Raw genomic sequence first — 12,774 nt, forward strand, 5'->3', positions numbered from 1 at the left:
CATTCCTTCCCTCCCGCCAGCATCCTTCCCTCCCTCCTGCCTGCGGACATCCATTATACCAGCGGTCCCCAAACTTTTTTTAAAAAATTAATTAATTTATTTATTTTTGGCTGCATTGGGTCTTCAATGCTGCGCACGGGCTTTTCCCCAGCTGCGGCGAGTGGGGGCCACTCTCCATTGCAGTGCGTTTGGCACCAGGGACTGGTTTCGAGGAAGGCAATTTTTCCACGGGAAGGGGGCATGGTGGGGATGGTGCAGGCGGTAACGTGAGCGATGGTTCAGGAGGTAATGCGAGCGATGGGGAGCCATGGGGAGCGGCAGATGAAGCCACGCTGGCCCGCCCGCTGCTCACCTCCTGCTGTGCGGCCCGGTTCCTAATGGGCCTTGGACCGGCACTGGTCTGCGGCCCGGGGGTTGGGGGCCTCTGCGTTAGTCCCTCAGAGGTCCCAGCATTAGCGTGGGATGATGCACAGCTGAGACAATTAGGAACCCTGTCCTTAGCATTTCCCACCTAGTGATGGACATCAAAGATACATGGGGGGCAGGGGCTTTCAGAAGCTGGAAGAAACGTAGGCTCAAAAAAAATTTTTAATGCCAAAACACAAATGTAAAAATCACAGTCTTTTCTAAATGTTTAAGCCACAACATATTACTGCTTTTAACATACACACACACACACACACACACACACACATGCACACACGCGCGTGCGCGCGATTCAGTGATTTTTTTCTTCCTTTGTACCCAAAACCATAATTATTGAGTTATTTCTGGCTGATGTGATATGTCAAAATTTTTGTTACAAAATAATGCTGCTTTAGACTTTTTGAAAAATAAAGTAGTTAAAAAAATCACTTCTAGGGACTTCCCTGGCAGTCCAGTGGTTAAGACTCCATGCTTCCAAAATAGTTTAAAAAATCACTTCTAGGGACTTCCCTGGCAATCCAGTGGTTAAGACTGCATGCTTCTAATACAGGGGTCGCAGGTTCGATCCCTGGTGGGGGAACTAAGATCCCACATGCTGTGCAGTGCAGCCAAAAAATAAAATAAAAAAATAAACTTAAAAATCACCTGTGATCTTACTGACAGCTTTCTGTCATCCATACCATCTAGACTTAATTCTATTTTAGACATTCTACTACACAGGGCAAGATATCATACAATATCATAGTGTTATTCATCAAGCAATAACTGATTTTAACTTTTTATTACAGAAATTTAAAAAAATACACAAAGTAGAAAGAACTACTTAATGATCAGAGAAATCACTGAAAAAAAAAATCACTCCGTAGCAGAAGTAGTGCAACCTTATGCAAAGGGCAGTGATGTAGGGATAAATAACCTCACTTGGAGATAATACTGAGTCTAAAAGCACGGTTTTTGGTGACTAGGGACCTGGGTCTGCCCATACCCACCTGTGATTAGCTCCCACATAGACAAAATCTCTGGGATAGAACAACACTGACTGGGACTGAGGATCTCTGGGCCAAACCTACATCTGGGAGATGTAGGTTAATTCATAGGTAGGGTGGCCAGATGTTCTCAGCTGATGGTTTCCATTTTCTCTGGGAAGTAGAAGACAGTGTCATTTGCTGAATGAGGAAGGAATTTGTGTGGTCGAAGGTTAATAAGAGGCATGAAGATTTGAAATGACTTCTATAGTTTGTAATAGAAAAACCTGTGGACAACGCCAGTATCGCTCATTAGGGGACTGGGCATCTGTACTGTGGATATCATGCTGTGAAAAGGGCTGAAATTGATAGAGTTGTGCTGCTGTGAAAGGATCTCCAAGCTCTGTTTTTCAATAAAAAATTCCTGTGACTCTAGACATTCTTTGGGCAACATCTTATTCAGAGAGAAGATTAAGCCCGTATTAGATAATAAATGCCAGAGTGCTGAAAAAAGATAAAAAGCTACCCAATCTATTTTTATTGGGCAATAAAATAAACACAGAGAAAAGTGGTAAAGCACAAATGTGCAGCTTAACAAACTACTGTAAAATGAACACCCAGATCAAGACACAAAACAGGGACTTCCCTGGTGGTCCAGTGGTTAAGACCCCGTGCTTCCACTGCAGGGGGCACGGGTTCAATCCCAGGTCAGGGAAGTTCCACATGCTGCATGGGGCGTCCAAAAAAAAAAAAAAGACACAAAATATAACACTCCCCCACCTGCCTTTAGCGGATCACAGATGCCTTCCTTTCACAGTGACTTTCATTGGACTCACTTCTTTACTTTTCTTCACAGTTTTAATTGGGCATACTTAAACAAGATGGTTTAATTGTACTTTTCTGGAATGAAATATACATGGAATTGGGGGGGGTTACATTCTTTCCTTGCATGTAGCTGGTGTGTTCATTTCCATTGCTATGTAGTATTCTGTAGTATGACTATACCCCAATATATTTGTCTATTCTTTTGTTTGTGGGCATTTAGGTTGTTTCTAATGTTGGCCTATGATAGACAACGCTGCTGTGAACATTTTTATACATGTCCTGATGCACATAAACAAGGTTGCTCCTAATGTTAGCCTATGATGGACAATGCTGCTGTGAACATCTTTTTTTTTTTTTTTCGGTATGCGGGCCTCTCACTGCTGTGGCCTCTCCCGTTGCGGAGAAACAGGCTCCGGACGCGCAGGCTCAGTGGCCATGGCTCACGGGCCCAGCCGCTCCGCGGCATGTGGGATCTTCCCGGACAGGGGCACGAACCCGTGTCCCATGCATCGGCAGGCGGACTCTCAATCACTGCACCACCAGGGAAGCCCGAAGGTGGATTCTTAACCACTGGATCACCAGAGAAGTCCCACTCACTGTTCTTTCCACTGAAAATTCTGTTTATATATTTTCTGGCCATTTGGATTTTCTCTTTAGGGAAGTAACTTGTCTAGGACTTTTGCCAACTTTTCTATTATGTTATATAGCTTCTTCTTATTGATAGAAGCTCTTTATACATTCTGGAAACAAGCCCTTAGGGTGATTATACGTGTTGCAAATATCTTTTCCCCACTTACTCTGTGGTTTGCCTTTTAACTCTCTTAATGGTGTTTTTTGATGAACAGATCTTAGATGTTTTAAAAAGTTATTTTATTCAAGTATAGTTGATTTACAATGCTGTGTTAATTTCTGCTGTACAGCAAAGTGATTCAGTTATACACATATATACATTCTTTTTCATATTCTTTTCCATTATGGTGTATCACAGGATATTGAATAGAGTTCCCTGTGCTCTACAGTAGGACCATGTTGTTTATCCATTCTATATATATAATAGTTTGCATCTGCTAATCCCAAATTCCCAATCCATCCCTCCTCCACCCCCCACTCCCTTTGCAACCACAAGTCTGTCCTCTATGTCTGTGAGTCTATTTCTGTTTCGTAGATGAGTTCATTTGTGTCATATTTTAGATTCCACATATAAGTGATATTGTATAGTATTTGTCTTTCTTCTCTTTCTCCATTCATCTGTTGATGGGCATTTAGGTTGTTTCCATGTTTTGGCTATTGTGAATAGTGCTGCTATGAACTTGGGGTGCATGTATCTTTTTGGTTTTGTTTTGTTTTAATATTTATTTATTTACTTGTCCGTGTCGGGTCTTCGTCGCAGCATGTAGGATCTTTCGTTGTGGCGCGCGAGCTTCTCTCTAGAGCACGCGGGCTCAGTACTTGCGGTGCACGGGCTTAGCTGCCCCATGGTATGGGGGATCTTAGTTCCCTGACCAGGGGGTCTAACCTGCATCCCCTGCATTGGAAGGCAGATTGTTAACCACTGGACCACCAGGGAAGGCCCCATGTATCTTTTTGAATTAGAGTTTTGTCCGGATATACACCCAGGGGTGGGATTGCTGGATCATATGGCAACTCCATTTTTAGTTTTTTAAGGAACCTCCATACTGTTTTCCATAGTGGCTACACCACCTTACATTCCAACCAACAGTGTAGGAGGGTTCCCTTTAACAGATCTTCGTTTTAATGTAGTTCCATTTATCATTTTTCCTTAATTACTATCTTTTATGTCTTATTAAAAAATATTTCCTACTCTAAAGTCACAAAGATATTCTCCTATATTACCTTCTAGAACTTTTCACATTTAAGTCAATTATCCACCTAGAAGTAATTTTTGTCTACCATATTTTGAGAGTAGGATAACGCCAATATGACCCATCAAGAAAATTACAGACCAGTTTTACTTGTGAATATGGAAAATGACCTCTACTCTTTAGGGGCCCGCCCTACTCTCTAACCACCAGTTTACTCCTGTCAGTTCATTCATTTATTTGTTCATTGAAGGAGCATTTATTGAGCTGAATGCCAACTGCATTCCAGGCACTGGTCTAACAGTTCCTCATCCTTACCAGGCTCTCTACTTCCCCAGCCCTTTACAGTGCTTTCCCCTCTTGCTGGAAAGTTTTCCTTTTCCTTTGTGATTCGGTTAACTCCTATCATCTATCCAAATCCTACTTCAAGCAACTATTCCTCCAGGAAGCCCTTTCTGACCTCTCTGATTAGGTGAAGTCTCCTCCTTCATTGTGTTCGCCACAGTTGCCGTTTTGCCTTTGCTTGTGTGATTATTAAATGAATACACCTCTCCCATTAGACTGTGTGTTTTTCCCATTATACTTTCTCAACATCAGCAGTAGTAACATTTGGGGCAGGATAATTCTTTATTGTGTGTTTTTATGCGTGTGTGAGGAGTAGTCTGTTCATTGTAGGATGTTTGCAACATCCCCGATCTCTATCCACTAGATGCCAATAGCACCCTCCAAACTGTGGCAGCTGCAGTGTCTCCCGACATTGCCAAATGTTCCCTGGGGAGGTATGAAATCTCTTCCTTCCATTGAGAGCCACTGCACTAGACTGTGTTTCTCTCCCATTAGATTGTAAGCTCCAGGAGGGCAAGAACTATCTCTGTTTTCTCCCAGTGTCTAGAACAGTGCCTGATACATAGTAGGTATTTGAAAAATATTTGTTGAAATTACTCAGTAGCAGGGTCCATGATTTCAGAAGGAAGTGAAATGAAGGATGAGCTGACACCCAAAAGAAGAGGCACCAATTAGGGACTGAAAGTCTTGGTCAGGTCCCAAAGCCGGGGTCATCAGAGTGAGCAAACGGAAGGGTTGCACTGATGAGAATTTGGGGTATCGGAGGTGAATGGGGTCCTGGAGATGACGAGGTTTGGATGTTGGCCAGAGAAATGGGTTGCTGGAGTGGAAATGCCCATCTGTTGGGGTTAAACAAAGACACTGTACAAGATGTCCCAGTGGGTGCTCGTCACTGTCCTTGAAGCTGCTTCCAGACTCGGGGAAAGTCTAGAAAGAGGGGAAGACAGTGAAGGAGCTGAATTCTCATTGGCTGCTGGACAGTGTTCCCGGGAGGCTTGGGGTGGGCGGAAGTTGCTATGGCCAGATGGCATGGGTTTCCGAGGAAGAGGGAGGGGTTTACATGAGGACTGAGTGTGGCTGTCTGGACGTGATTCAAGGGAGAGTAAGAGAGATGCTGAAGTTCCCTCACTGCCCTGCACCCCCAGGAGATGAGGAACCACCAGACCAAGGCACTTGGGCGGTCCCCTCTCAGGGCAGTCGTCATTGGCTGCATTTATTTCCTGTTAACATTCACCCAGCAACACTCAGAGGGTGGTTCCTGTGTTAACAGTCATTCACCTCTCTGTCTCTGTCTCTCTCAACCTCGCTTGCTGGCAAATTGCCTTCTTAGCTACTTTACGACAAACAGCCTAGGTTCTGCCTCCTGTCTGTCAGCTAGCTTCACATTTCTCCCCAGAGTTTGATTTCTAGATACCAGTACTGCTCGCCTTCTGATGACTTTCATGCCTCCTTCCTTTCTTAGCTCATTAGAAACTTCCTGGATGTGGCAGGCTGTGCGGCTCCCTAGATCGTAATGGAGGTCAACTGATGATAAAAGCTGTCAGTCCTGGGCTTCCCTGGTGGCGCAGTGTTTGAGAGTCTACCTGCCGATTCAGGGGACACGTGTTCGTGCCCTGGTCCGGGAAGATCCCACATGCCGCAGGGCGGCTGGGCCCGTGAGCCGTGGCCGCTGAGCCTGCGCGTCCGGAGCCTGTGCTCCGCAGCAGGAGAGGCCACAGCGGTGAGAGGCCCGCGTACTGCAAAAAAAAAAAACCAAAAACCTGTCAGCCAATGATAAGAGTCTTGCTCCCCAACAAGACCAGCTGGTGGTTGTCATTCACAGACGAGATAGTGAATCCTCTTGAGGAGCATCTTCCTTGGTCCACTTATCTGAATGGGCTGAAGTTCTCATGCACTCTCTCTAATTATCTTTCATACCATCACCAAGAGTGTGTCCATTCAATATGGTTTGATTGAATCTTTCCGTGTGTTATTCCCTGATAGAGTGTCAGAGCTCAGTGCAATGTGCATCTGGAAAATCCCTGCTGTGTTTGCCTTGCAGCAGATCAGAGGGTTGAGGCAAACTACTCCTGAGGGTCAGAATCCCGAATTGCCCTTTTGGGGAGAGGGGGAGGAAAGAGATGCTTCTTTTTTTTAAAAAATTTTAAGGTGTCTATTTATTCCTAGAGTTCAATTTTTTTGGCCAATATTTTATTATGAAAAAAATTTCAAACCTACATCAGTGTTGAAATGATTTTACACTGGACACCTTTATAGTCTTGAATACTGTACCCAGATTCTACTATTAACAACTTACCATTCTTTTTTTTTTTTTTTTTTGCGGTACACGGGCCTCTCACTGTTGTGGCCTCTCCCGTTGCGCAGCACAGGCTCCAGACGCGCAGGCTCAGCGGCCATGGCTCACGGGCCCAGCTGCTCCGCGGCACGTGGGATCTTCCCAGACCGGGGCACGAACCCGTGTCCCCTGCATCGGCAGGCGGACTCTCAACCACTGTGCCACCAGGGAAGCCCCAACAACTTACCATTCTTGAGTCAAGTCTGGCCATCCAGTCTCTCCCAGTCTCCACTCCCAACTTCTTCTACCTTCACAATCTGACCTTGGGATGGATGGTTTGCCATTTATCAGCTCATGATCGGGTACCCATTAGTCTACTCCCTGGGTTAGACTAAGGAACACCCAAGCAGCAACAGCCTGGACGAGGGGCTGCAAACATAATCATTACTCTGTCTTTTCCCATCCAACATCTGGGACCTCATGGAAGAACAGTTGTGTGTTTGAGGTTCCATTGTCTAGACATGGCATTGTCTCAACCCCCAAGTCTGTGGGTACAGTGAGGAGACTTGGCAAGGACATGCTATCCCCAAAGTGCCACCCAAATAATGGTTCTCCTTGGTATGGCTCAGCCCCTGGGGTGCCTTATGTGGTAATGGCACCTAGCTTTGGCCCACCCATCTGGACCTAATTCAGTGCTTCCCTGGTTTCTCTGCTGTCTCTGGATTCTGTGCTCCTGGTAACGTGGCTGAAGGGTTACATGAGAGCAACTTCCCCAAAGGTTAGAACATGGACAAATGGAGATGCTTGAGATGAGTTTAGGTGTTAGACATGGAGCCAACTACACTGAATCACCTGGCGAAATTATTTCCTCTTCCATCATCTTTCAATGAGCTCAAGGGTAAAGTCTCATGTTGGTGTTAGTGAGCATTTAACACCTGTTCAACACTTTTCCTGACTTCTTTTTTTTTTTTTTTAAAAGAAAGAATGAGTAAGCTCTCGGTCCAGGGTTTTTGGTGTGCAAGAGGGAGTTGCCAGGAAAGAATAGAACATGAATGAGTGATTTTATTATCCATGTGCATATTTTTGCTGGTTCCCTTAAGTTTAGGATTGATATTTCATTTACAGTGGTGATTTGAAGTTTTCTTTTTAGGTAATTTTACTTCAATATAAACATGAGTTGGTTTAAAGAAAAACATTAAGTTTTATAACAGTAACATCTATATTAATAAGTTTTATGTAATAACATTAATAACACAGGAGAGGGCAAAAATTGGGGTGGCGTATACATTTGGGATATATGATAGTTGGGTACCTAACTCTGCACAGAACCCCAGTCCATCCTCACCCTACCCCTTTGTTCCATTTTCTCCTCTCTTTTAAGTCTCCCATTGAGAATCCCAAGAAGACCATCTGTGCTTCTGAGTTTGGGGAGAAGGGGGGAGGGGGAAGAAGGGCTGTTGGGTGGCAAAATCTCAACTCTGGTCCCCAGGTCACCACGATGCCAGAATACCTAAGGAAACGCTTTGGCGGCAACAGGATCCCCATCATCCTGGCTGTGCTCTACCTGTTTATCTACATCTTCACCAAGATCTCGGTAAGGTGGGGACACAGCCTGGTGAGAAGCTCAGCTGGTGGTGTCCCTCCCCTATTGAGGAAGCTTCTGGGAGGTTCAGGGAAGTTGGGAGGGGTGGGGGCAAAGGCTAAGCTGGGGCAGAGGAAGTACAGAAAAAAGGTAGAGGAAAGGACTCCTCCCCCTTCTCCTGCCAAAGCTTCTTCAGCAACATCTTGGGATGGTGCCCATCACTGAATGGTACTCTGAGAGCCCTCAGGTGGGTCTGTCATCTTCCTCCTGGGATCAGGCAGTTATCAACTATTAATGATATGTGCTGATGGCCCACTGAGCCTGCCCCACCCTGACGTTTGGATGGGCAGGTCTTCTGGAAAGCAGCCAAGAGCAGACGCTTTGCAGCCTCCAGTACGTGCTGCTCAGCCTGACTCACACCGATGCCCTCTTCTCTTCCACCTGGAGCTGGGGGAAACCTTGTCCTATGTGGGCGAGGGGGGTGGGCAGAGGAATCCCATTCAATTCAAACAACAATAACTGACTCTGTGCCAGCTCCAGATGTGAAAGGCAGAAGGACAATGCTCGCTCTCATTCTGGTGGGAAGCTACAGATGTGGGGAAACCTTCCCAAGGAAAGTTACATCTGAGGAGGGTGTAGAGAGGCTGTAGAGAAAGGGGGATTGGCATTCCAGAGGGCTGGACAGAATAAGAAAACCCTTGGGGGCATGAAAAAACATGACTTGTTAGGGAAACAGGGTGTATTTCAGTGTGTCTGGGAGCATGAAGTAAGTAAAGAAAATGAGGTCAAGGGGCAGGCAAACCATGGAGGGCCTGGTATACAGCTCTAACTTACTTGAACATTATCTTGGGGGCAGTAGGGAGCTACTGAAGCGTTTTTATGAGGATGAGATGATCATGATGGTATTTGATAAAGGCTGCAGTGTGGAGGATGGAGAGTAGGCAGATCAAGAATAGAATCAGGAAGACGACTGAGGCGCTTGTATTAGCCCAGTGAAGGGGCCTCAAACATAATCACCCATAGGGCTCCCGTTTGAGACCCCTGATCTAGGAAGAGATGAAGAAAAGACATCATATGATGTTTCTGTGTTTGCCAGAATCAAGGCTAGGGTCTGAGCCTGGGGAAACTGTGCTAAAACGTCCATCCATTCATTCACCCGTCAACTTCATGTCTCTCCAGGTAGACATGTATGCAGGTGCCATCTTCATTCAGCAGTCTTTGCACCTAAATCTCTACCTGGCCATAGTCGGGCTGCTGGCCATCACAGCTCTATACACTGTTGCAGGTACGACTGAACAAGGGGTGATTCTGGGAGAGGTGGTGGGCAGGGGCTGTGGGCCACCCTGTCTTTTCCTGGCTCGTCTTCTGATGTTCCAGTGTGCTAAGACCATGTCCTCATGAACCCTCAGTCCATCACTCCAGATAATATGATTTCTCTTGGTCATCGTCCAAAGGAAGAGGGATGCCTGATAGAAGGGAGGATTTTTAAAGGTACCACAACTGCATAAAGCTATTTTCCATTTATTTATTCAAGAACTATTCGTTAGAACCTACTAGCGGCTGAGCATGTGTATTCACACACACTATACAAAGCTAGACCATAAACCACTGCAATTCTGGAGCCTGAGGCCGGGGAGCCTCAACTTTCCCCCTCAGACTTGCATCCCAGAAGAGTGGCTGGTGGAGTGCAGCACCTGGACATGTATCTGCTTTTGAATATTCACCTTCTCATCTTCTGTTCCAGTTTCATCCTTCTCTGCCTCCTCTTGGTGTAATTCATTCCACAAATTATCTTATCTATCTATGTATCACCTACTATATGCCAGGCATCGTGCTAGGAAATGGGGCATAGCAGTCAACAAGATAGACAAAATCTTTTTTTTTTTTGGCCGTGCAGCTTGTGGGATCTTAGTTCCCCCACCAGGGATTGAACCCGGGCCCACGGCATTGAAAGCACCCAGTCCTAACCACTGGACCACCAGGGAATTCCCATGACAGAAAAAATCTTTACTCCAAAGGAACTTACATTCTAGTGGGGAAGGGGAGACAGACAATGAACAAGGAAGCCAATAGTGATGTCAGAGTATACTGTTATAACAAGATGGGGAATAATGGTGGGAGGATTCTTTTCCATCCAATGTTCAGGCAAGGCCTCTCTAAGGTGATATGTGGACCAGATTTAAATGAGATAGAGGGAAGACTCTGACATGAGAACCCGTGTTGTTTGTTTGAGGAGTAGCAAGGGGGTCAGGGTGGCTGAAGCTGAGCGAGCACGTGTTTTGAGGCTGAGTCCTGTCTAGCTGTGGAGGAGGCCACTCATACAAGCTGGAGTGACAGTGGTGACGCCGGCATTGGCTGTGCTGCAGCCCTGATGGGAGGAGACAGGAGTGGAGGAAAGGGCAGGCACCGGAGCCTTGAAGGAAATCAGATGAGCCTGGATTTAGTCCCAAATGCCATGGAACACCACTGGAGGCTCTAGACAGAAGAGTGACCAGTTCTCAGAAATACAAAAGCCCGCTGCTGCAGGAAGATCTGGGCCGAGTTTTCAGCGCTAACAGAAGCCACGTGTCTGGGGCACAGGGAAAGGAAAGGTTTAGTCGCAATTGCCAATCTATCTCTCTGTTTCCTTGTTTGGGGGTGTCTCCCCCATTAGACTAGAAGCTCCGAGGAGACAGGCAACATGCTGTTTTGTTTGCCTCTGTATCCCTACCACGTAGAACTAGGTTGGGCGCTCACCATATGTTTGGTGAGTGATTGAATAAAACACTAGATGCAGTGCCTGGTAAGTGATAAATGCCCAATAAACATTAGTATAGCGACGTGGGTGGGTTTCAGTGGCACCTATCTTCAGGATCTCACCACACTCAGGCTGACTAATTGCCTGAGTGGGGCCAGCAGAGAACTGGGGCCAGATGCTAAGCCAGTTCTCTCTCCATTTGTGAGATGACCCTATTCCTGGGGCAAAGAAGGAGGAATCACAGAACAACACACCCACGTGAATGTCTGTTTGGCTTTTTTAGTGTCCTGTGACTTTACCCATGAGTAAATCTGTTCATGTCAGATAAGTGTCCCTTCTCTGTAGGGAAAGAGGAAGGAGAAAGGGATAGGGAAGAGACTGGAAAGATTGTTTTGTCCAGATGCTGATGGATTTGCTACCATGATTGTCATTACAAAGATTTTTCTAGGTGGCAAGACCAATAAGAATCCACTGAGGCCAACCACTGTGACCCTCTTTGGGAAGCCTATTAGACTCTGAATACCTAGTACTCACATCCTCTTTCCAATGTTTAAAGGTCTTCAGAGCTTGGGGACCATGGCCCAAGCATCACTTCCCATGTCAGTTAGAAATTACTGTGTAACTAACCACCTACCCCCCATTAGGGAGTTAATGGTTGATTTCCGCCCACAATTCATTCCATGCATTGCCTGGGTGGTTCTTCTGCTGGTCTCACCTGGCTCGGTTGAATTATACTAGTTAGATGGTACCTGGAACAGCTGGGTGGAACAACATGGTCTCACTCAGGTGTCTGGTGGTTAGCTTGGCTGTCAGCTGGGCTTTCCTTCCAGGTGGCCCTTCATGCTCCATGAGGCTAGACTGGGCTTCTTAAAGAAGCATAGTGTTCTCGGGGCAACACAAGAACAAGAGCAGGAACTGCAGGCCTCTTGAGGACCAGACTTGGAGCTGCACAACATCACTTCCACCGTATCTATAGGTTAAAGCAAGTCATTCGGCCAAACCATATTTAAGAGGAAGAGAGATCTTCACCTCAACGTGAAAGGAGCAGCAAGGCCACATTACTAAATGGGCAGGCACCTGGGAAGGAGATATTGTGGCCATCTTTGCAAACAATCAACACTAGGAACTCTCCCCCGTCAGGTCTTGAAATTCCAAGTTGCCTCTGGCACCCAGAGTAACTCCTCTCCCCCAGAGTACCTGACCCTCACCTCAGTGCTCATCTTCCCACTAGGTGGCCTGGCTGCTGTGATCTACACGGATGCTCTACAGACTCTGATCATGCTTATAGGAGCGCTCACCCTGATGGGCTACAGTAAGTGGGGTGCCAGGGTCATTTGGGTGGATGACAGCACCTCTCTCAAGCATGGACATCTGCTTTCATCACTGTTTCAAACCCAGCTGGGGATTCCTGCTTGAGGCATGGTCATTTTAGCTGGAAGAGAGCTGTGCGTATCATGGAAACTTACTGTTTTTTAAGGAAAAGTTAATAGATCCTCCTATGTTGACGTGGATAAATAATTAAATAAACAAATAAAAGGGGGCAAAAGGAAAACTCTTCCTTACAGGAGAATTCCAATTAATAAATGAAGACAGACTGAGGGAAATAGAAGATCACTATTAGAACATCACAGTCATAATTGCTATAGACAAGATCCAATGATAAATGCTGAAGTCAGCGCATGAAAGTTTATGAAGAAATAAGATATTTGCTTGGTCTCAAAGTATCACGTCCAAAATATTTATTAATTACAAAGGGCAATATAGCCACTTTACAGTGGAGAAACATGGCACATGCCACT

At 45.8% G+C, this 12,774-nt stretch overlaps 1 protein-coding gene across 1 annotated transcript in view; it reads left to right on the forward strand.

Moving 5' to 3' along the window:
• The window catches only part of SLC5A11 (solute carrier family 5 member 11), a 51,587-nt gene that overhangs the window by 20,322 nt on the left and 18,491 nt on the right, over positions 1 to 12,774 (forward strand). The window contains exons 6-8 of the mRNA XM_029220799.1: positions 8,146 to 8,250; positions 9,418 to 9,523; positions 12,207 to 12,287. Of these exons, the coding sequence (XP_029076632.1) occupies positions 8,146 to 8,250; positions 9,418 to 9,523; positions 12,207 to 12,287 (292 nt within the window). The remainder of the gene's footprint in view (positions 1 to 8,145; positions 8,251 to 9,417; positions 9,524 to 12,206; positions 12,288 to 12,774) is intronic.

This window comes from Monodon monoceros, unplaced genomic scaffold (assembly GCF_005190385.1).
Source record: "Monodon monoceros isolate NGI ecotype Baffin Bay Population unplaced genomic scaffold, NGI_Narwhal_1 Super_Scaffold_13, whole genome shotgun sequence".
Lineage (NCBI taxonomy): Eukaryota > Metazoa > Chordata > Mammalia > Artiodactyla > Monodontidae > Monodon > Monodon monoceros.